The 19,184-nt window shown below is 44.4% G+C and overlaps 6 protein-coding genes across 6 annotated transcripts; 3 read left to right on the forward strand and 3 right to left on the reverse strand.

Annotated features, from left to right (window-relative positions):
- Positions 1 to 1,926: 1,926 nt before the first annotated feature.
- On the forward strand, positions 1,927 to 12,090 carry LOC6729123 (elongation of very long chain fatty acids protein 7). The gene is made up of 6 exons (XM_002104408.4): positions 1,927 to 2,423; positions 4,076 to 4,266; positions 4,349 to 4,429; positions 6,058 to 6,220; positions 6,464 to 6,600; positions 11,137 to 12,090. The coding sequence occupies exons 1-6, from the start codon at positions 2,264 to 2,266 to the stop codon at positions 11,413 to 11,415; spliced, it is 1,011 nt and encodes a 336-aa protein (XP_002104444.1). The 5' UTR covers positions 1,927 to 2,263; the 3' UTR covers positions 11,416 to 12,090.
- Positions 12,091 to 12,470: 380 nt separating this feature from the next.
- LOC6729124 (COP9 signalosome complex subunit 6) lies at positions 12,471 to 13,750 on the forward strand. The gene is made up of 2 exons (XM_002104409.4): positions 12,471 to 12,992; positions 13,051 to 13,750. Exons 1-2 carry the CDS (start codon positions 12,612 to 12,614, stop codon positions 13,693 to 13,695), a joined length of 1,026 nt encoding a protein of 341 aa, XP_002104445.1. The 5' UTR covers positions 12,471 to 12,611; the 3' UTR covers positions 13,696 to 13,750.
- LOC6729125 (diphthine methyl ester synthase) lies at positions 13,744 to 14,964 on the reverse strand. Its single transcript, XM_002104410.4, has 2 exons — positions 14,701 to 14,964; positions 13,744 to 14,632 (listed from the first exon to the last, which is right to left on the reverse strand). The coding sequence occupies exons 1-2, from the start codon at positions 14,833 to 14,835 to the stop codon at positions 13,922 to 13,924; spliced, it is 846 nt and encodes a 281-aa protein (XP_002104446.1). The 5' UTR covers positions 14,836 to 14,964; the 3' UTR covers positions 13,744 to 13,921.
- A 46-nt stretch (positions 14,965 to 15,010) lies between these two features.
- On the reverse strand, positions 15,011 to 16,428 carry LOC6729126. Its single transcript, XM_002104411.4, has 6 exons — positions 16,196 to 16,428; positions 15,954 to 16,139; positions 15,691 to 15,894; positions 15,402 to 15,632; positions 15,298 to 15,344; positions 15,011 to 15,231 (listed from the first exon to the last, which is right to left on the reverse strand). Exons 1-6 carry the CDS (start codon positions 16,346 to 16,348, stop codon positions 15,177 to 15,179), a joined length of 876 nt encoding a protein of 291 aa, XP_002104447.1. The 5' UTR covers positions 16,349 to 16,428; the 3' UTR covers positions 15,011 to 15,176.
- Positions 16,429 to 16,438: 10 nt separating this feature from the next.
- On the forward strand, positions 16,439 to 17,893 carry LOC6729127 (MKI67 FHA domain-interacting nucleolar phosphoprotein). Its single transcript, XM_002104412.4, has 3 exons — positions 16,439 to 16,662; positions 16,729 to 17,073; positions 17,139 to 17,893. Exons 1-3 carry the CDS (start codon positions 16,567 to 16,569, stop codon positions 17,772 to 17,774), a joined length of 1,077 nt encoding a protein of 358 aa, XP_002104448.1. The 5' UTR covers positions 16,439 to 16,566; the 3' UTR covers positions 17,775 to 17,893.
- LOC27206436 (homeobox protein MOX-2) lies at positions 17,853 to 18,812 on the reverse strand. Its single transcript, XM_016174922.3, has one exon. It carries the CDS (start codon positions 18,480 to 18,482, stop codon positions 17,853 to 17,855), a length of 630 nt encoding a protein of 209 aa, XP_016035771.1. The 5' UTR covers positions 18,483 to 18,812.
- Positions 18,813 to 19,184: the final 372 nt, after the last annotated feature.

A 19,184-nucleotide genomic window follows, 5' to 3' on the forward strand; every position in this document is an offset into this window, starting at 1 on the left:
AGCCGTGTTGGTAGTAGCCAACGTCATCCTTGCCGGCTGTGGATTCCGATTCGAATACGTCGGCCCCAAACATGGCCAAAATAATCAAGCCAAGCAAAGGTCGAACTGGCCGGGCTGAACTTCAAAGAACCATTTACTAGGCACTCAATGCGCTCGGCGTTAATTTGTCGCAAAACGCAAATGGTTCTGTATGGAACTAAATGGCATAATTACGGGTAATATACGCCGGCGAAGGCTTCGCTGCACGTCCGATAATTTACACAACTTAACGACGAACATAACCCAGTGGCTTTTGCCTTCGATCTATATGGATTTACACACGTCTCATGTATCTGCGGATTGATCGTGTATCTGAGGCCATCTGCGGATGGCCACCTTGACACGTTTACCACTCCTAGATCTTCTGGATTCTTGGCATCGTTCTAGCTGCCCGAGAATATATTTAGCATATCAGCAAATAAACCCCGAATCAACACCTCCCCAGGGCCGATTAGCCGAGAACAGGTTATTCTGCTTGTAAGCATGAATGGGAATTACAAATAAACATCGTCGGCTGAGGTCGTTGGAAGACAAGCCGGAAGTCCAGGAACCAGCATAGCTCAAGCCTTTAATTTAGCTTGACACAAAGTAAGGCACTTGCACATTAAAGATGCCATTAAAAACTTGTTTTAATTGTACGTGCTTCGCTGGTGGACAACGAGTTTGGCTCCTTAGAAAATTAAAAAAAATATTATGCGAATTACAAACAATAGCGTTGTTTATATTTTAGAGCGGCTCTAAGGTGAATGAGGAGCTGGGGATCCCTTTGCTTCAACCGGAATAATTTCATAGTGAAATGGGGTCTCGTTGGCAGGTTAATAAATCCATTTATTAATATGACACGCGTAAAGGTTTTAGCAATTATAGGCAATAATATTATAGTATTCGCTTTTATGGCTTACTTTGCATTTAAAGGGATCAATAAAAATCACAATTATTATAACGCTTCGATTAGATTTATGATTAAGTTGTAATTGTAAAGTTATGCATTGCAATTGCCTTAAATTTTATTTAGGTAAGAAATAAATAAAATTTTAACGCTCATATAAAAAATGTGCTGTCTATTTTCCTACTTTTTAGTTGTTTTTTAGCTTAAACTTAGAATTAATTGTAAATAAAATCCATTAATAAATTTTCATACGTTTACATATGCTCTAAAACATATTTATATAAAAAATGTTGGTTTTTTAGTGACTTTCCAATTGGAAATTTCTGGAATTCATACCTAAAAGATAAATTTTACTTAGCTGCAACTAATCCATAAAACAACTAAGTGAATACTTTATTTAATCAACTTCGAATATTTATTAGTTGCATTACTCTATTTCTGAACTACTAACTTTCTTAGCTTAAAATTATAATTAACGAAAGAGTAAAATTTCAAATCGCAGACAGATAAATTTCAACTTGCAAACAGCAAAGAGCCGAAGAGTTCAGCCACATCGTAGTGCATTGACCTATAAAAAGTTGAATTCACCCGGTGTCTCGAGCCACCGGCAACATAATCATCGGCATTCAATGTTGAATGCCAAACGGAACATGCTAAAAATCGAAAAAACTCGAACGCGACTCAGTGGGCCAAGCACACACAGATACTCACACGCACGCACACACATGCGAGCAATGGGGGTTTGTGGCCAACACAGATGTAGAAAAAATTGCATGCACTGCGGCGCCAACTGAACGAAACTTCCGTTGTTCTATGGCTCTTTTTTGGGGGCGTTCGTCGTTCGTTCAGTTGCCGAAGTCGGGCTCTATCTGGTATTTGGCACTTGTAGTTGTAGTTGTGAGCCAGCCAAGTATTTTGCACAAGCGTCGTGATCGCAGCCGCTCAGCCTCTGCCACCGATTCTGCCGCTGCTCTGCTCGGCTGGCGCTGCGAAAAAGTTACTTTATCTTGTGATTGCTGAGAAGTTTTAGATTCAGTTGAGCATAAACATTCCTACGGTGTGGTGGTAGAATACAGCCAGATCTGCGCGTCTATATCCAATACGAATTGGGCAATAGTAAATAAACAGCAATACAGCGAGTCGAAAAGTGATTTTTCTGAGCGTGTGCAGCCAATAAAGTGATTTCGATCGGCCCGAGCGCAGTATGCAACATCCTGCGGCGAGCCTCTGACCCAACGAACTGAACGTATAAAACGCAAAAACAAAGCCCACACTTTTGGATACTTCAAGTTGAAAGCCAAGGATTAGCCTGAGGATAACTGAGAACCCATCATCATGAGTATGAACTACCACAACTACAACAGCAGCTCGCGATTCGAAATGGTCGTGGAGATAGCCAATATCGCGCTGGATGAGTTCAAGACCCATCACATAACGCGCAACTACACGGGCCTCGTGCAGCGCTACTACCAGCTGGTGGAAGAGGATTACGGCGGTAGGTGTCAAGTGTTCGGGTGCTGTTCGAATATCTGGTGCATTAGCCGACTTAATTATAAATCCATAAAAATGACGAATTGCCATGAAATTGTCATTTTTTATGGCCTGCAAGTAGTAACACAAAACCTAAATGCCAAACAAAACGAACACGAGATGGCAAAGAAAAAATGTAAAAAAAAACCACAGAAAAAAGAAAAGTAAAAAGACAAAGCCAAAAGTTGAGCCAAAAAACTTCTAGGACAATTAAAAATGATTTCTTGTGTGCGTTTGTGTGTGCGCGCGCTTTAAATTGCGACCTTGGCAGTGTCAATTGTATTTTTGACAATTATTAACGTAATTAAAATGTATTTACATTGCTTATCTTAGACATTTTTATGATGCGACCGTCGCCATCGACGACTTTGGTTTTGCTTTTGGTTTCGCCGTGTGCAGCTGAGCATGTATTTATTAAGTACAATAATAGCAGCCGGAGCACTTCGAACATGCCAATTGCCTTTGGGGTCTGCCCATGAGTTCCATTTCCAGAGGCACTTGCTGACGGTAGCCCATATTCACATATTCACTTTCCTGGCAATGAGAAAAGTCGGCGGTGAAAGGTCAATGGCAGGCAGATGCAATTAAAAGCAGTGCGGTGGTTAGTGATACTAAACCGGGTTTAAGAAGATTACGTAGTGCCAAATTAACGCTTACGAAGCAAAAACTTTCGGGGGTTTTTTGGCCATAAGCAAAAGACTTAGAACACAAACTTGAAAAAAGTAAAAGTTCCGGTCCGTCAACAAAAGACTTAGGACACGAACTTGACACGATAATTGGAAGAGAACTGTAGACATTTTAATGCTAAGCGTATGAAAAGTTATTAAGAACAAAAGAAAAAAATATATTAGTGAGATATATAAATATTATGATACATAAAATAATAAGGTAATCTAAAAAATTCAATTCAAAATTCATTCAGTGTACAGATAACTGTTTACAATTATAGAAATATGCATTTTATCTACTTTTTGAATATTATATTTTAGTATCTTGGTATTTTAGTAAAAGCTTCTGTTCGACTTAGTAAACTAAGTTATGCAGATGACATTGAGGCCCAGAATACAACCAACTGTTCAGTGCAACAGGTCAAGAATTCCCGGCATAAAAGTGATCCCCTGCGGCCAATGGAATATTTGTAGTAAACAACTATTTGCTGGCAATATCGTCGAACTGGATGATAAATCATAACTATTGTAGTAAACAAGCAGTGTTGTGGAAAAGTTGGTCCATTTAGAAATGCAAAGCCCCATGCAATTAATTACCATATCATTTCTGGGGGGTTTCTTTAAATCAACGTGCTATGACGTCGATGTTTACTAAGATATGGAATAATTCCCTAACCGGCATGCCAGCCTCGCATACTATTTACTATTATTGCTCAGTGTAGGGGCGATTGTGCTGACACTTTAAACGCTACAAGTGACAAGTTGACTTTATATTTAGCCACGATTTCATTCAGCTGGCATGGATTGAATGGCTTGGCTGAAACTAATGAAATGCAAATCGAAGCTGTTTCGTCCCGTCTCTGCATTAGCATAGGCAAAACTTATAGCAAATGAAATGAACAACGAATGGCGGTAATTAATTAGGATGTTATGCGTCTAAATTTTACAGATCCGCGAGCAACGCGCTTCCCGCTGATGGAGCACCCGATGTTCACCTTTGGCATGGTGGCCGTCTACTTGTCCTGGGTCCTGGTCATAGGACCACTGTTCATGCGCGATCGCAAGCCCTTCCAGCTGCGCCGCACCCTGGTCGTCTACAATGCCTTCCAGGTGGCCCTCAGTGGCTATATGTTCTACGAGGTGAGTTTGGGTCTTGGGATTAGCATATAGCACAAGGTTCGTCCAACTGATATCATTCCCTTTCTGGTTTCCCCCAAAATAGCACCTAATGGCAGGCTGGCTGAACTACTACAATCTGAAGTGCCAACCGGTTGACTACTCCGATAGTCCCAGTTCCAAGCGGGTAAGTGGTCGCAACCGGTCATCTAAATTCTAAATTCAATTCACTGTCAGATCGAAACTCGCTCATCCCCAATCAAATTTCTATTTCGAGAGGCACGCGTGGACTTAAGGAGTTTATGGTCTCTATTATATAATTCGGCATTTGTCATTTGGCCGGTTGATGGTTGGTTGTCGGTTGTCGATCGGTCTTTGTTTTCGCCTCACCTTGCCGGGTTCATCTTCCGCAGTTGGCTAGCAAGTTCGTTGCCTCTGTTTTGTGATGACTCACTGACTCCGGCAGACTTGAGAGCCATTTAGTTGGCCCGTAAAGTTCAGCTCAAAGCCACTTTTTTGACCAGTCATAGAGCAGATATGAAAACAACCACGAATAAAGTGTTTTTAATTATGTCTCCGCGACAGCACAAAGTTCACATTCAAATTTAGTGAGCGTGGCAATTAAATGGTCAGCTTCTTAATCCAAATTCTACCTCTAATGGCTTGTCGAGCAGCCATTTGTTACGCCTGCCCATCGATTATATTCCCTCTTCCCAGGCCACTCAGCATAAACAATTAATGGCAGTCTGAAGTTAAATGCACAATTTTAGGCTTGTTTGTTTTTGCACCACAAATGGGGCTTAAATGCAAGCAGATTTGTAACAAAAGCTAAAACCAACTTACCGATCTTTCAATACTCTAAATTTGATTTAAAGATTCCAGATTAAATATGAATACTACTTTCTCAAAGTTTTCAAATGTTTTCTAGCGAAGCAGCATTCAATGGATCTACTTTATTTTTTATTTTTTCTCACTTACCAAACCTAAAACCTTTTCCTCATTGGAATCTTTATTCTTGTGTTAATTTAACCGAAATCAATCGAATTTTCATAGAGGGTATACGAATTGCAAGCATTTAAAGCCTCCAATATTACGGTCAGAAAAATATTAGAGACGGCCACACCCTCAAGGCTGTTGTACTATTGGCTAGTTTACAATCAAATTAACAACATTTGAAGTGGCTCTAAACAGTTCGGCTTGCTCAGCCGTTTGTTTGCAATTGGAATTGTACTTGTGGTCTGTTTGAGCTTTAAATCAATAGAGCATAAATTCTGTGAATTACCACTGACCACGCCGGACCTTTTCCTACACACTCATTGATCGATTTCACATCCGCAACGAAAAGCTCCAAAAAGCCAAGAGAAATATAAAACCCACCGAGCCCCAGAGACAAGTCAATAAACTCCGGTGGACCCTAGAGTCATTAGCGTCTGTCATCTAGTTTTATGGTCATTTCCATAAGTCCACGGCGCCTTAGCGAAGTCATAAAAGTCAGCATTGTTTGCATTGCGCATACGCAGCGTGCGCCCAAACGTTTCACTTGCAAACAGAACAGCTGAATTCTTGCTCGGAAAATGAAAACAAAAGTGTTTGCTTGGCTATTCCAAGCGAGAAACGAAACAACGCGAAACGAAACTAAAGAGGCGGCGGAACGAAAACTCTGTCAATGTCATTGCGCAAGTTCTTCTTCTGCGGTTTCTACGCTAATTGGCCACGTTGCTCGGTGGGCGCGAATTGCATAACGACCTTGCTAGGTCAACCGCACTGATACCCCCTTCTCCCACTCCCACCCTCTCTCACCGTCTCATCCCGCAGATGCTCAACCTGTGCTACCTGTACTACCTGTCCAAGCTGACCGAGTTCGCCGACACCATGTTCTTCGTGCTGCGCAAGAAGTCCTCCCAAATCACCTGGCTGCACGTGTACCATCACTCGGTCACTCCGCTGGAGACATGGGTGCTGGTTAAGTTCCTCGCCGGTGAGTCAATAACCAGTATTATTTGTTGAGACTAGATTAAAGTCAGAATATTATTTCAAAATATTAATAGCAATTTATGTAAATTAGAATCAATAATCAAATATTAAATATTATATTGCTGTTATATCATTTCATGTTCCATGAATGAAAAATCCTATATCCGAAATTCTGCTTGCTATGATTATGATTCTACCTAACAACTATCTTTAACTATAATCTGATTATTCCAATCTCCTGTTACAGGTGGAAACGCCACCTTCCCGAATCTGTTGAACAACTTTGTGCACGTGTGCATGTACTTCTACTACATGATGGCCGCCATGGGACCCGAGTACGCCAAGTTCCTGTGGTGGAAGAAATACATGACCGAGCTGCAGATCGTAAGTACCACTCATTAAATGCGAATCGGTTCCAGCCCAGATAACGCCCGAAATCAAACGAAACTTGTTCAGAATTCTTCGCTGGGGCCAGGCATGTGTGAAATGTGTTTTTTTTCGAGCATAGATCGAAGTCAAAGTTAGTCGCTGTAGGCTAGCAATTGCCCGACTGATTTGGCCAAGACGCCGCCAAAAATTTAAGCCAAAATGCAAACCAGTTAGACCGGCAGTCGTGCCTCAAAGTTAGACTCAGTGCTCAGCTGGCTCTGCCACATAAATTGGCATTATTCAGTGGGCCCAAAGGCACGCACACCATCTCGCATTCGCGGCGACCAGTTGCTATCCGTGTTTATATTGCCAAAATAGTAATGTTGGCCAATGCTTCTAACTAGCCAACTGTGTCTTGCATTTGTCTAAAATGCCGAAATGCCACTGCAAAAACTAAGATTTGGCCTCCGCCGTTTTGTTTGCACTAGCGCTTAAGTTTTTCCCAAAACTTTATTTTTTTTTTTTTTGGGGCCAAAGGCCAATCTCTGAGCCATCGATCTCAAATTCTCGTTGAGAGATTACGCAACATTGCTAGATCCGAAAGCAAAAGTGAAGCGAAATCGATGCGAATCCAGAGATTGTCGCCAATCGAGTGATCTAGATTTCGCGACTGCTTTCTGGTTTTTCCCATCTGATTTTTGTGCTAGCCAATCTTGGCTTCACATGAACGGTTCTTTGCTGGCCAGTATTTTTTGTAGTGAATACGCATAATTGAAATACGACAAACACATGGCATTTTTTCTCAATCTTTTCTCGTTTTCAAAAGTTTCGAAATTCTCGAAACGCATGGAGATATTGGCGAGTATAGTTTGTTCTGCTGGCTGACTGACTGGCCTCCTTCGAATCGAGATTCAATGCTGTAGTTGTTATTGTCGCAGCCGCTAGTTAGTGAATCGCCTTGAAGCTCTGCTCCACAGTTGAGTTGTCAAACGTTCGGTGACTAAGTTAAGTAGCAAGCACAGGTTTTCCATTTTAGACAGACTGTTGGGCAGGAGGCGAACGAGCAGCCAGCAGTGGGTATTCCCAAGAAGTAAATCCCAAAAATTAGGTCAATAAGAGCTTAATTTGAGGGTTAATTAGTCATTTATTTTTATTTATCCTAAAACAGCATTTTTGCCAAAGCCATACCAGCTAATCAAGATTTCGAATCCAATATACAGACATTCAACCAAGCAATTAAAGGCAATTACATAATTTGTATGTCTGGAAAATGAGGAAAGAACAATAATTAAAAACTTAACGATTGGAAAACCTCATAGTAACATTGCCAAATCAAATATTTTTAATAAATATCAATAATTGCCAACAGTTGCAGTCGCTGCTAGGCAGGGCTCACTGTGCTTGTAATATGCTTTTATAAAATTTCACATATGTAGTCAATAGAGTGCTTAGCTAGATTGCTGTTTGTGTGGTTGTAGTAGTGCCATTTTCTTGATATCTTTCCAATTGCTGTTCGCTGGCCTCCCACACAGTAAAAAAAAGTAGAACCCATACTAGAAACATTACTAATATTTTAGCATATTTAGCACCTTATCAAATGAATAGTATCAATTTTCTTAACACAGAAAATCTCAAATTCTACAGCTATAAGTTCTTTGAAACCCCCAATTGTTCTCAGTGCATATCGCTGCGCTGCACTGACATACTTAATGAGTAGGCGGGTGCATCTTATGGATAATTTATCTGTCATGCCAGTAGTAGTCGTAGTTGTGATTCTACATCTACTGCTTCTACTGAAAGTAAGTGTTGCCAATTGGCTGCGCAACCAGTCGGATTCTTTCGATTTGGTTCCGTTCCTGCCGACCAATTAGCCACCAAATGCCTGACCATACATCGCATGCTCCACATTTGAGCAGAGAGCCGGGCACAAGTTGAAGTTAAGTTCCGATTTGCCGATTGCTTGTGGCAACATTAGGTTGCAACATCCATGCCCGCAACATACGGAGGTAGGCCAATTCCACTTCCAATTCCACCAAGAGTTTCCACATTTGCGGCACAAACCAGCCGACCAGCCGACCAACCGACCAACTAACCAACCAACCGACCGACCGATCCGACCAGTTTCGATTACATTATCATTTCGTGTTCGTTCCGTTTTGCGGCAATGAATGTTGAGCGGCAGCGGTAGCGGTAGCGTTCACTTTTGTCCAGCACCGCGACGAACTTGCCACACCAACCTGGGTGAGTGTCTATGTCGGCTATTGCGACGACCACAACATATTCCACATCCATATTCCCCGCCAGCAAACCGGGTCTTGTGCGCCGGTCGCTGGCGACCACTGGGCAGACTACACATGCAATTTGGCACGCCGTGTCTGGGTAAAAGTCAACAAGCCATCTATCTATCTAGCTATCCATCTACCTGTATCCAGCACTTTCAATTGCCGGTGCGGCGATCCGAGTCATCGGTTCAGATCAGTCATGTTGCAAGTGCAACTGCCTTTGGCTTCTATTATTGTTTTCGATCGCCAGTTGCCGGCACACGCGCACTACATTTCCCAGTAATAATGGAATAACGTTCAATGATCTATGCCAAGATTGCGCAACAATCATTTTGCTGGAACAGTGGTCCACTACAGACAATTCTTAATCTTGAATAGAAAATTGAAAAACTGCATAAACTGCAGAGTATATATTTGTTGAGCCTGCACGGATTCACGGAGTTAATTGACTCAATAGAAAGTAGTTTTGAAATTTAAACAGTTAATTGATCGAAAAGGTCACTTTGACTATAATGTGAAATATTTAAACATACAAATGTAGCACACCTATAAAATGTATAGGAGAGGGGCTTGGCCAGATGGCCTTACCAAAATAAGATGTCCATACTCATTTAGGCAAATTAAATAGATTTATGACCCATTTGCTATAGCGAATTTAAGAGGTCAGTAATTTATTTTACTAAATATATGCGATTTTCGATTTCAAGTACCCTGAGAATTTTAAAAAGATTGATCAAAGAAAATCCGGCACGAACCAAAAACACCAAACACGAGGTCAAACCTCTTAAAAAACGTGCAAAAATAACTTAGCATTTAATTACAAACAATTTATGGAAGAAGCCACTGCTGTTGAGCGCTCCAATCTTTGCATGCACAATGTGAGAAAATCCAAGAGACGTTTAAAACAATTTCAATTCTCCAGAAGCAGTTTACACTCAATAATAGCGACTTTTATGAGGAAGCTGGCCATTCGACCTGCCGGACTTCCCATAAAACCCAGCATAGATATTGCCCCACTTCCATCCATCAATTTGAAGCCCACGGTGCTCGGTGCCTCGTGCAATGAAGCATTTAAGCGCCGACGTTGGCTTTCAACGGACCGCAAGAGGCAAACTTGGCCGGTTGCAGTTGCAGTTGCCATCTTGGCCAACATGCAGTGGTAATGGAAACCTGCAGCGCTTGGCTGGCCAGCGTAATATTTTGTAGGTCATCGAAAACTGCACACCACCGAGATTGGTACACAGGGAAAAATAGTTGGAGTGGTTATAATCATAAGAAATAGGGAGAAACAATGAAAAACCCTTGCTAATTTAGATAACCGATAAGATACAATGCTCGTGTCTTAAGCATCAACGATAAATCAATGATCATTAGCTTCGGCATTCCATTTAATTTATACATGTTATTCTGGCATATTTAAAATTCCTAAGCCTCACTTCACCGTTCTTGAATCTAGTTACGTTTACTGGAAATTTAGACTAAGCAACTAGCTCATTGACATTCTTTGGCTTCTGAGTGTGGGTACGTCTAAAAGGCTAGAATCTTGGCGTCAACTCTTTAGCATGCAGTGGGTGTGGGTGCCATTAGATTATCTTATGTTCAAACAACAGCGGTAACTATAAAAGCCCATAACACGCGCCGAGGGGTCGCCCAGGGGCCAATCGGAGCCAGCTTGTTGGACTGGGCTAAACATAGCTAGTCAGCAGCTAGTTAATAGCCTCATATCACACTGACACTCCGGCTAATTCCAATCAATGTGCGCACATTGTAGCCGCACTGAGTGCTTTTTGATTGCCCGCCCAGCTCAAGGGTGCTCCACTGCCAGCCGTTTTATTAGCCGCATTCAAAGAGCTGTAACCCGGACTGCAAAAAGTATAAGTTATGACTCGGCAGTTAGAGAACTGGCTAATTGAATGACGTTACAACTTCCGTAACGAGACAAGCTCCACTCAATGCCCTTCGACAGCGCCAATGACCATAAAGAGGTGGGTCAAGTTGAGCTTTGAATGCGAGCCAGCTGCTCGAAGGAGGCGTGTGCTCTCTCTTCGGAACTTTCCCAGAATTCAAGCGTAACAAGTCGGTTTGCCATATGGTTCCCACAACCCCTTCTTAATACGTGTGATTAGACAAGACAACGTTAATCTGCTTGGACGCATGATAAAAATTACATCAACAATTAGAAAACAAGGTCTAGTTGTGCAACCCTAGAACTAGACTATAATGAATATATGATCTCTATAACATTTATATTATTTTTCCCATTTTTTAGGCCCAGTTCGTGCTGTGCATCTTCCACACGCTCCGCGCCCTCTTCAGCAACCAGTGCCAGTTCTCCAAGTTCATCTCGGCGCTGCTCCTGTTGAATGCATCCATTTTCTTCTGCCTCTTCATGAACTTCTACATGCAGAGCTACAGGAAGACCAAGGCGGCGCAGCAACTGCAGCAGCAGCAGCAGCTGAAGCAACAGCAGCAACTGGATGCCACGCCCTGCAAGGCGGACAGCAACAATAACACGGCGATGCTGGCGCAAAAGCTGAAAGCCAACTGAATTGAAAACCGAAAGCAGTCAGAAAAGTGCTTCCAGGGATTGCCCTACATTGGGGGGAACAAATTTTACATAAACGGACCAGATTGGTGATGGCAACGGACGGAACGGAAGTAGTTTTGGTACAAAGGTTTCAACTAACGCTAAGCTAAGCTTAAGAGCCATAAATACACGAGCGTGCACACACACACACACCCACAGAAGAGAGCGGAGAAGAGGAAGTCCGCCTGCCGATGATCGATCGATCGAGCATGGGGAACACGGGGCGTATGCGCAACTTCAATTATAACTTGGCGATTATCCCCTCGCTAGCTTCGCTTGATTGCTTCGCTTCGCATCGCATTCTCGCCATCTGTGGCTGCATTCGCATGTGTAGAACCGTACAACAAACTGGGTCAATTTTCGAGATCTGCCTAATGTGTAAGTCGCCTAATTCTAGAACCTCACGAACGAAGCGCGTTTAGTGTTTAATTCCCTTAGGCTAAGTGATTATTGTAATTGTAATTGTGTATAGACGATTTGTAAATAGCCTGTTAAATGTTAATGTTAAATATTTGTAGTCCTAAGCCAACTAGTCTAACTTACAACATTCGCACGAACAAATACGGCGAGCACGAAATTAAAAGCCAAGACAAATAAAAACGAAGAAAAGATAAATAAAATAAAACCGAAAACCAACAAACTGGGTTTCAATTTCTTTTGAATTCACACCGAAAAAAAACAGAGCTGTGAATTGGCACGGTCGTCGTTGTGGAAGAGATCAATAAATTTTAGAAACATATCAATGTCGAAAATTTTTGAGGTTTCTCTTTTGTTCTGTGTGCCATGCAAATATAAAACTTCCACAAAGGTCTCTAACAGTTAATAATAGAAATATATGTAACCGAGTTGCCTAACAAGGCTTTAAAACAAAAATATAATCTACTTAAGGTGGATAATTAATGTAACATGAATTATAAAACACAAATTCAAATATAGTGATCGTTAATAATTAAGCTGGCAACGCCGACGTTCAGTTTAAAAAGGTTCGCGCCACCGCTTAGACTGCATAAAATGTGGCCACACACTCGATAAGTTATATCGAACTACTGAGAGAACAATACCGATAACGTCAGCTTATACCGGAGCTTGTCAAACAAAAAGAAGTAAAATTAAGTTTATACCGCAAACTACGTGTGAATAAAGGCCCCCCCGACAGCATGGAGCAAATGGAAGTGGACGTCGACATGTCGGCCAAGCCCAGCACATCGTCCTCCGCCGCCGCCGGGAGCAGTATGACAGTGGATAAGACTGCTGATCAAAACCCACAGCCGCAGGGAAACATAATGGCTGCAGCGGGCACCAGTGGCTCGGTAACCATATCGCTGCATCCGCTGGTCATAATGAACATCTCCGAGCACTGGACACGCTTTCGTGCACAGCACGGCGAGCCGCGACAGGTGTACGGAGCACTGATTGGCAAGCAGAAGGGCCGCAACATTGAGATTATGAACTCGTTCGAACTGAAGACGGACGTAATTGGCGATGAAACAGTGATCAACAAGGACTACTACAACAAGAAGGAACAGCAGTACAAGCAGGTGGGTGTCCAAGCCTCTACATACGCTCCTTTACCAGCTGTCACTCTGTTTTCCGCAGGTATTCAGTGATCTCGACTTCATAGGCTGGTACACAACCGGCGACAATCCCACTGCCGATGACATTAAGATCCAAAGACAGATAGCCGCCATCAACGAGTGCCCCATCATGCTGCAGCTGAATCCGCTCTCCCGCAGCGTCGACCACCTTCCCCTGAAGCTATTCGAGTCCCTTATCGATCTGGTGGACGGCGAGGCCACCATGCTGTTCGTACCCCTCACCTACACACTGGCCACCGAGGAGGCGGAGCGCATTGGCGTGGATCATGTGGCGCGCATGACCTCGAACGAGTCCGGCGAGAAGAGCGTGGTGGCGGAGCATTTGGTGGCCCAGGACAGTGCCATTAAGATGCTGAATACACGCATCAAGATCGTGCTGCAGTACATACGCGATGTGGAGGCCGGAAAGCTGCGGGCCAACCAGGAGATTCTGCGAGAAGCATACGCTCTCTGCCACCGACTGCCCGTGATGCAGGTTCCCGCCTTCCAGGAGGAATTCTACACGCAGTGCAACGATGTGGGACTGATTAGCTACCTGGGCACGCTGACCAAGGGCTGCAACGACATGCACCACTTTGTGAACAAGTTTAATATGCTGTACGACCGCCAGGGATCCTCGCGCCGCATGCGAGGCCTCTACTATTGATATATGCAAACAATCTATTAAAGCTTCGGAGATAAATACACATAATCGTACGATGGGTGAATGCGGTTTTATTTCAGCTGCCGCAGGGCAGGCTACATACGTATACGGGTGGCATCAAGCGATATCACTTTCTTCCTGAGCTTCCAGCTCCTCTTGCTTCGTAAATTCAATTCAGATGCACAGACAACATTTCCTAGACACTAAATTAGGTAATTTCGCAGCGGAATTAGTGGTTGTAGTCGTCCAGCTTGATGCTGGCGGCATACTGCTGCAAGAACTCCACCTCCAGCGGATGCATCTCCTTGGCGGGAATGATGAGCGAGTGCAGCGGTCCGCCCAGATCGGTCGAGCGCATCTCGAGCAGCGTGCCAACGGCAATCTGCTGCGACTCCTGGCCAACACGGGCCAGCCCAACGCACAGTGACTGCTCGTTGAGCACTGTGTTCTTCTCCAGCGAGTCCTTCTTCTCCACAATGGACAGCAACTGATGGGCCGCCTCCGCCACGGTCATGAAACGCGGTGGCATGTACTCCTTGCGTTTGCGCATCAAGGACTCCGGCGTGGGCTCCTTCACCTTGATGTCCAGCAGGCACAGCGTGTGCATGTTGTGCAGGCGATTCAGCTTGATCTTGTCGTAGAAGCTGTCCGGCTTCCATGTCTCGTCCCAGTAAGGAATCGAAACGGTCTCGCCGAATTTGTACAATTGCAGGCCGCAGCAGCCGACGGCGTTCATGATCGATGCATTGTGGATGACCTTGTAGGGGATGTTCTTCTCCTTGGCGCGCAGTATGAAGTCTGTGTGGGTGGTGGCGCCAAAGGGGTCGCCCACCACGAGCAGCGCCACATCGGATTCGCCCGCACCGGCCAGGATCTCATCAGCGCCCTGCTCCACCAGATCGCGGTCGGCCAGCAGCAGCGGTCGTCCGTAGAACTCTTGCTGCGGACAAAGCGGAGATGCATTGAGCATTGGGTGCTCCCAGAACGAAGGCCATTCCAGATACCTACCATATCCTCAAGGCTGCAGCCCAGAATCGAGGTGTACATCTCCAGATAGACGCGACTGCATTGCTTCACTATCTCCAGACCCTTGACCGTGATGTCCTTCAGGTCGCCAAGGCCGAGGCCGATTAGGTAAAACATGCTGGGCGACTGGTGCGACTGCTCGGCCACTGCAACTCCTGCCAAATGTTATTAAAATCGCTTTTTAAATGCAGTCAACACGTGCCGTCGCGCGTTGTGTGACCGCCGCCAGAGCGCCAAGAAATACACACTTTGCGGGAATGTGCTAAAAAAGCCAGAGCAGCATTGGCGCGCATTTTGAAATTGAAGGTCAATCAAGCCATTTCATTTTATTAGGAAATAAGCACGTTTTAAACTACTTAAGAAATTATATATTTGGTTTGCTTTTTTGATCTCAGCTGTATGATACCTATGATACTCTTAGACTGTAATACTAACTAAACATAACAAAACTTCAGCAATTATTGGAACTCTGAATTTGTCAGCTCGGAAATCTTGTAGCTGCACAGTTGCGGTCTGTGGATGAAAAATGCCATTTAATTAAGGTACTTCAATAAATAATATTACGCCCTTTCAACTTACGTTGTTGAGGCGCCGCGAACCACGCAATAAGCTATGAATCGTTCAATCTGCAAAATAATCTTTATCTTTAGCGATTCCCTTAGCATAAATGCATAGGCACTCACCATCATTTCAAAGTCGCCATAGGCGGCGGAGCGATCCATGCGCACCTGCAGGAAGTACTTGTGTATCTCGGCACCCAGATTGTCCTTCCAATCAGGACACTCCTCGCGTATGCTTTTGCAATTGATGATCATGCTGAATGTGCGGATGAGCATAAACAAATCTGCCTGGCGTCCACTGTCTGCCAACTGGCGCCAGTTGACCGTTTTGGCCATTTTGAAAGCCTTGAGGGCCTGCAGATAAATGGGAATACAGTTTAAAGTGCTCATGGAATCACTTTTACGGGCATACATATTCCTTCTGGTCCAGTTCAACAGGTTCTCCCGTGTACCGTCCCATTATGGTGAGCAGCAGGGACATAGCTACATCCTTGCCAAGAGGGCAGGACTTTACCATGGCGGGAATCGCGGCCTGCATGTCCAGCACTCTTTCCAGGCGCTCCATACCCACGCCAGTGATGAGGTTTTCGTACAACCCACTAGCCATGTAGAACATCTAAACGGGGATAAGATGTAATTAAGCGGAAATGTTAGGATGGCAGCAAGGGGAACTACCTCCTCCGAATCCAGGGACTCTGTCAGGTGACACACCACATCCACCATCATGTAGCGCTCCTTCATCAACAGAACGTTGTCCCTTTGGAACGTCATCATCATAATGGAGAGGGTAAACAGATCGAGCAGCTGCTGCAGATTGAGTTCCAGCTGGCCGTCTAAGGTGGCCATCATGCGATCCAGCAACTATGTTAAAATAAACAAATTAGTAATAGTTATAAGGAAATAAACAGAATAATGACCTGTTTGCCGTCTATGATTTCCGCTGCGTAGGGAAACAAGTCCTTGATGGACGACTTTTCGAGGAAGGACTTGATGGATTCGTGGTCATAGCCTAGGCGCATTTCGTCCACTTCCAGGAGGGAATTATTCAACGATGAATCAGATATACTCATTTTATATTGGCGGCAAAAAATGCGCAAAATAAAAAAATGCAAATAAAGAAGTGAAAGAGTGACCAGGCACTAAGGGGTGGGTCAAACAGTCTAACGCCTAGCTAAGCGCTATATCGCAAGAACAAAAACGGTCATACCATTATTGTTGCTCCACGTGCGGCGATTTTTATTCATTTACTATTTTAATAATCGATTTTAGTGAATTTACACTATTTAAAATGCCGCCTGTCAAGAAGCCCAAGGCGCAGAAGATCGAGAAGCAGAGCACGCCCAAAAAGCCCATCGATGCAGCCAAGAATGTGGTTTCCGGACAGGTGAGCGGCTGCAAAAACAAATGCTCCTCCTTTTGGCTGAATAACCGTAAACTGCGTCCATTTTAGCTAAAGAAAAAGGTGACCAAGGCCAGGCCGCAGAAGACAAAGGGTCCGGAACGCGGCGTGGTCATTGTGAAGCATCTGCCCCACGGATTCTTCGAGCAGCAGCTGCGCCAGTACTTCCGACAGTTTGGTCGGGTGCTGCGCGTCCGTTTGGCCCGTTCGCTGCGCACCGGAAACAGCAAGGGCTACGCCTTCGTGGAGTTCGAGTACCCGGAGGTGGCCAAGGTGGCTGCCGACACCATGGACAACTACCTGATGTTCCAGAAGGTGGTGAAGGCCACCTACATTCCACCAGAGAAGCAGACATTCAACTTCTTCAGGACTTCCTTGAAGAAGGTTGTCAATAAGGTGCGTGCAAAGGGAAATACATGTCATGTATCACGTTTCTTATCCATAGTTGTATTCACTTGCAGGCCGGCAAGGAAATCTATGTCTCGGATTTAACCAAAGCCACGCAGCGCAGCGTGAAAAAGCAGAACAACTGGGATGAGTCCGCCTGCCAGAAGCGCACCGTGTCCAATCTCAACAAGATCAAGAAGCTGCAGGAGAAGTACAAGGATCTGGGCATCGACTTCTCCAACTTGCTGGTGGAACCAGTAAAGAAATCAGCAGGCTCCGCTGAGGCATCTACGAGCCAGGCAGCGTCCAAGAAAACCGGTAAGAAACAGAAAACGACTGCGAAGAAGGAACCAAAGCTGGAGGATTTGCTGGGCAACACCATCAACGAGGACTCCGATGATGAGGACTACGTTGATGCATCCGATGATGAGTCCGATCTGGAGGCTGAGGAAGAGCAATCGGAAAGTGAGCAGGCCAGCGATGACAGCGACGAAGAGGAGGAGGATCTATCACCGCCGCCCAAGCAAAAGAAGACGAAGCTGGCGGACAAACTGAAACGCAAGCCCGGCACTGGCGGTGTGCAGAAGAAGAAAGTAGCTCTGCCGGCCAAGAGCAACAAGAATGCCGCCACCCAGAAGCTGCAGCTGGCCGCAGCCAAGTCGCTGGCCAAACCCTTGCCCAAGGGAAAGGCCAAGAAATCCAAGAAGTAGCTTAAAATACCTTTACTATAGTTGTTAAGCGAAAACATTTTGTAAGATGAATTGTGTTAAAATATGTCCTTGTACAAACTAAAATGGCGTTTTGGCCGCGCTGCCTTGCTGTTCCTCCAGTTTGATGCGCTTGCACTTCATGCGTCGGTTTTGGAACCACACCTTCACCTGGCGTTCGGTCAGCTCCAGCGCGACTGCGATCTCGTAGCGACGCAAGCGGGTCAGATAGTTGGAATAGCAGAACTCCGCTTCCAGCTGCTTGAGCTGCGTTTTTGAAAACGCTGTTCGTTCCTTGCGATTCGAGCTGATTGCCCGGAGTTTAGGCCTTTGACTTCGAAGTTCTTGACCAGCAGCTGCATCATTTTGTAACCATTGATTGTTCGCTTCGTTGCACCAATTAGTTTCTAGTTTATTGTAATCCGCGTAGGCTGAAGCCGCACTGTGGTCATATACATAGCTGCAATCCGTGTATCCCTCCGTTTGGTTTAGCCACGATTTCGTAATATCCTCGTAGCAATAGGACTCGTAATCGACGTTCGCGTGGGAGTTCTTCATTGCGGTTCTCTTTGCTTCTAGGTCTAAACTATTACTGAAATCTCGGATTCGGCGGAGCTGCTTTTTAAACAAGGCGCAGAGTGTGCCAGGCCAATCTGCTTTTTCACTTAGTCGCAAATGATGTGCTGCTGATATGATAATTGTGCGCAACATCTGGACCCCGGGTATGAGTGGTTATGACACCCGCAGATCGCCTTGTTGTCTTTGCCTACGAACTGTTGTCACAACAAACCCGAATCCGATTCTCCAGCCCCTTCCCCGGCGTCCGGTCAGAAACGGAAGTGGATGCATGAGTCAAGTGCTTTGTGCCACCAACTGCGGAGCTATAAAATTTTAATAGACAACCGTCGGCGAGTCGTAAGACCCAGTCGGAGATTTATCTGAAAGTCGCAATTGCACGCGCTTTTAAAGTCGATGCGGCGGATTACAAGTGACCATTGAGTGTATATCCCCAGATAATCCATGACAAAGTGGAGTTTTATATCATAATTAATGGGGAAATAAGTGCGTGCCACAGAAATGGCTAAATGATAAAATAGTTTAATAAAGTAGGTCTTACAAACTTGACAAAAATATGAAATGAATTCAAATACGATTATAAAGTAGACACAGTAGTTTGTTTGCACGAACCTAAATTCTAGTTTCTGCTTATTTGGGGCTTGGGGCTTAGGTAACACCTTTTTTATTTGAGTTTTCATTAGTATATTAATAACTTTTAAATTTACCGCCTATATTTGCAAACAACAAGTGTTGGGTAGTCCTTGTTGGTTAAGGCACAGACACATATCAAGTGTTGCCAGACTATGACAATCCAAAGAGCATTCAATGATATTTGCTGTTCTTCCCTATGCAGTT

This window comes from Drosophila simulans, chromosome 3R (assembly GCF_016746395.2).
Source record: "Drosophila simulans strain w501 chromosome 3R, Prin_Dsim_3.1, whole genome shotgun sequence".
In the NCBI taxonomy this organism is placed as follows: Eukaryota; Metazoa; Arthropoda; class Insecta; order Diptera; family Drosophilidae; genus Drosophila; species Drosophila simulans.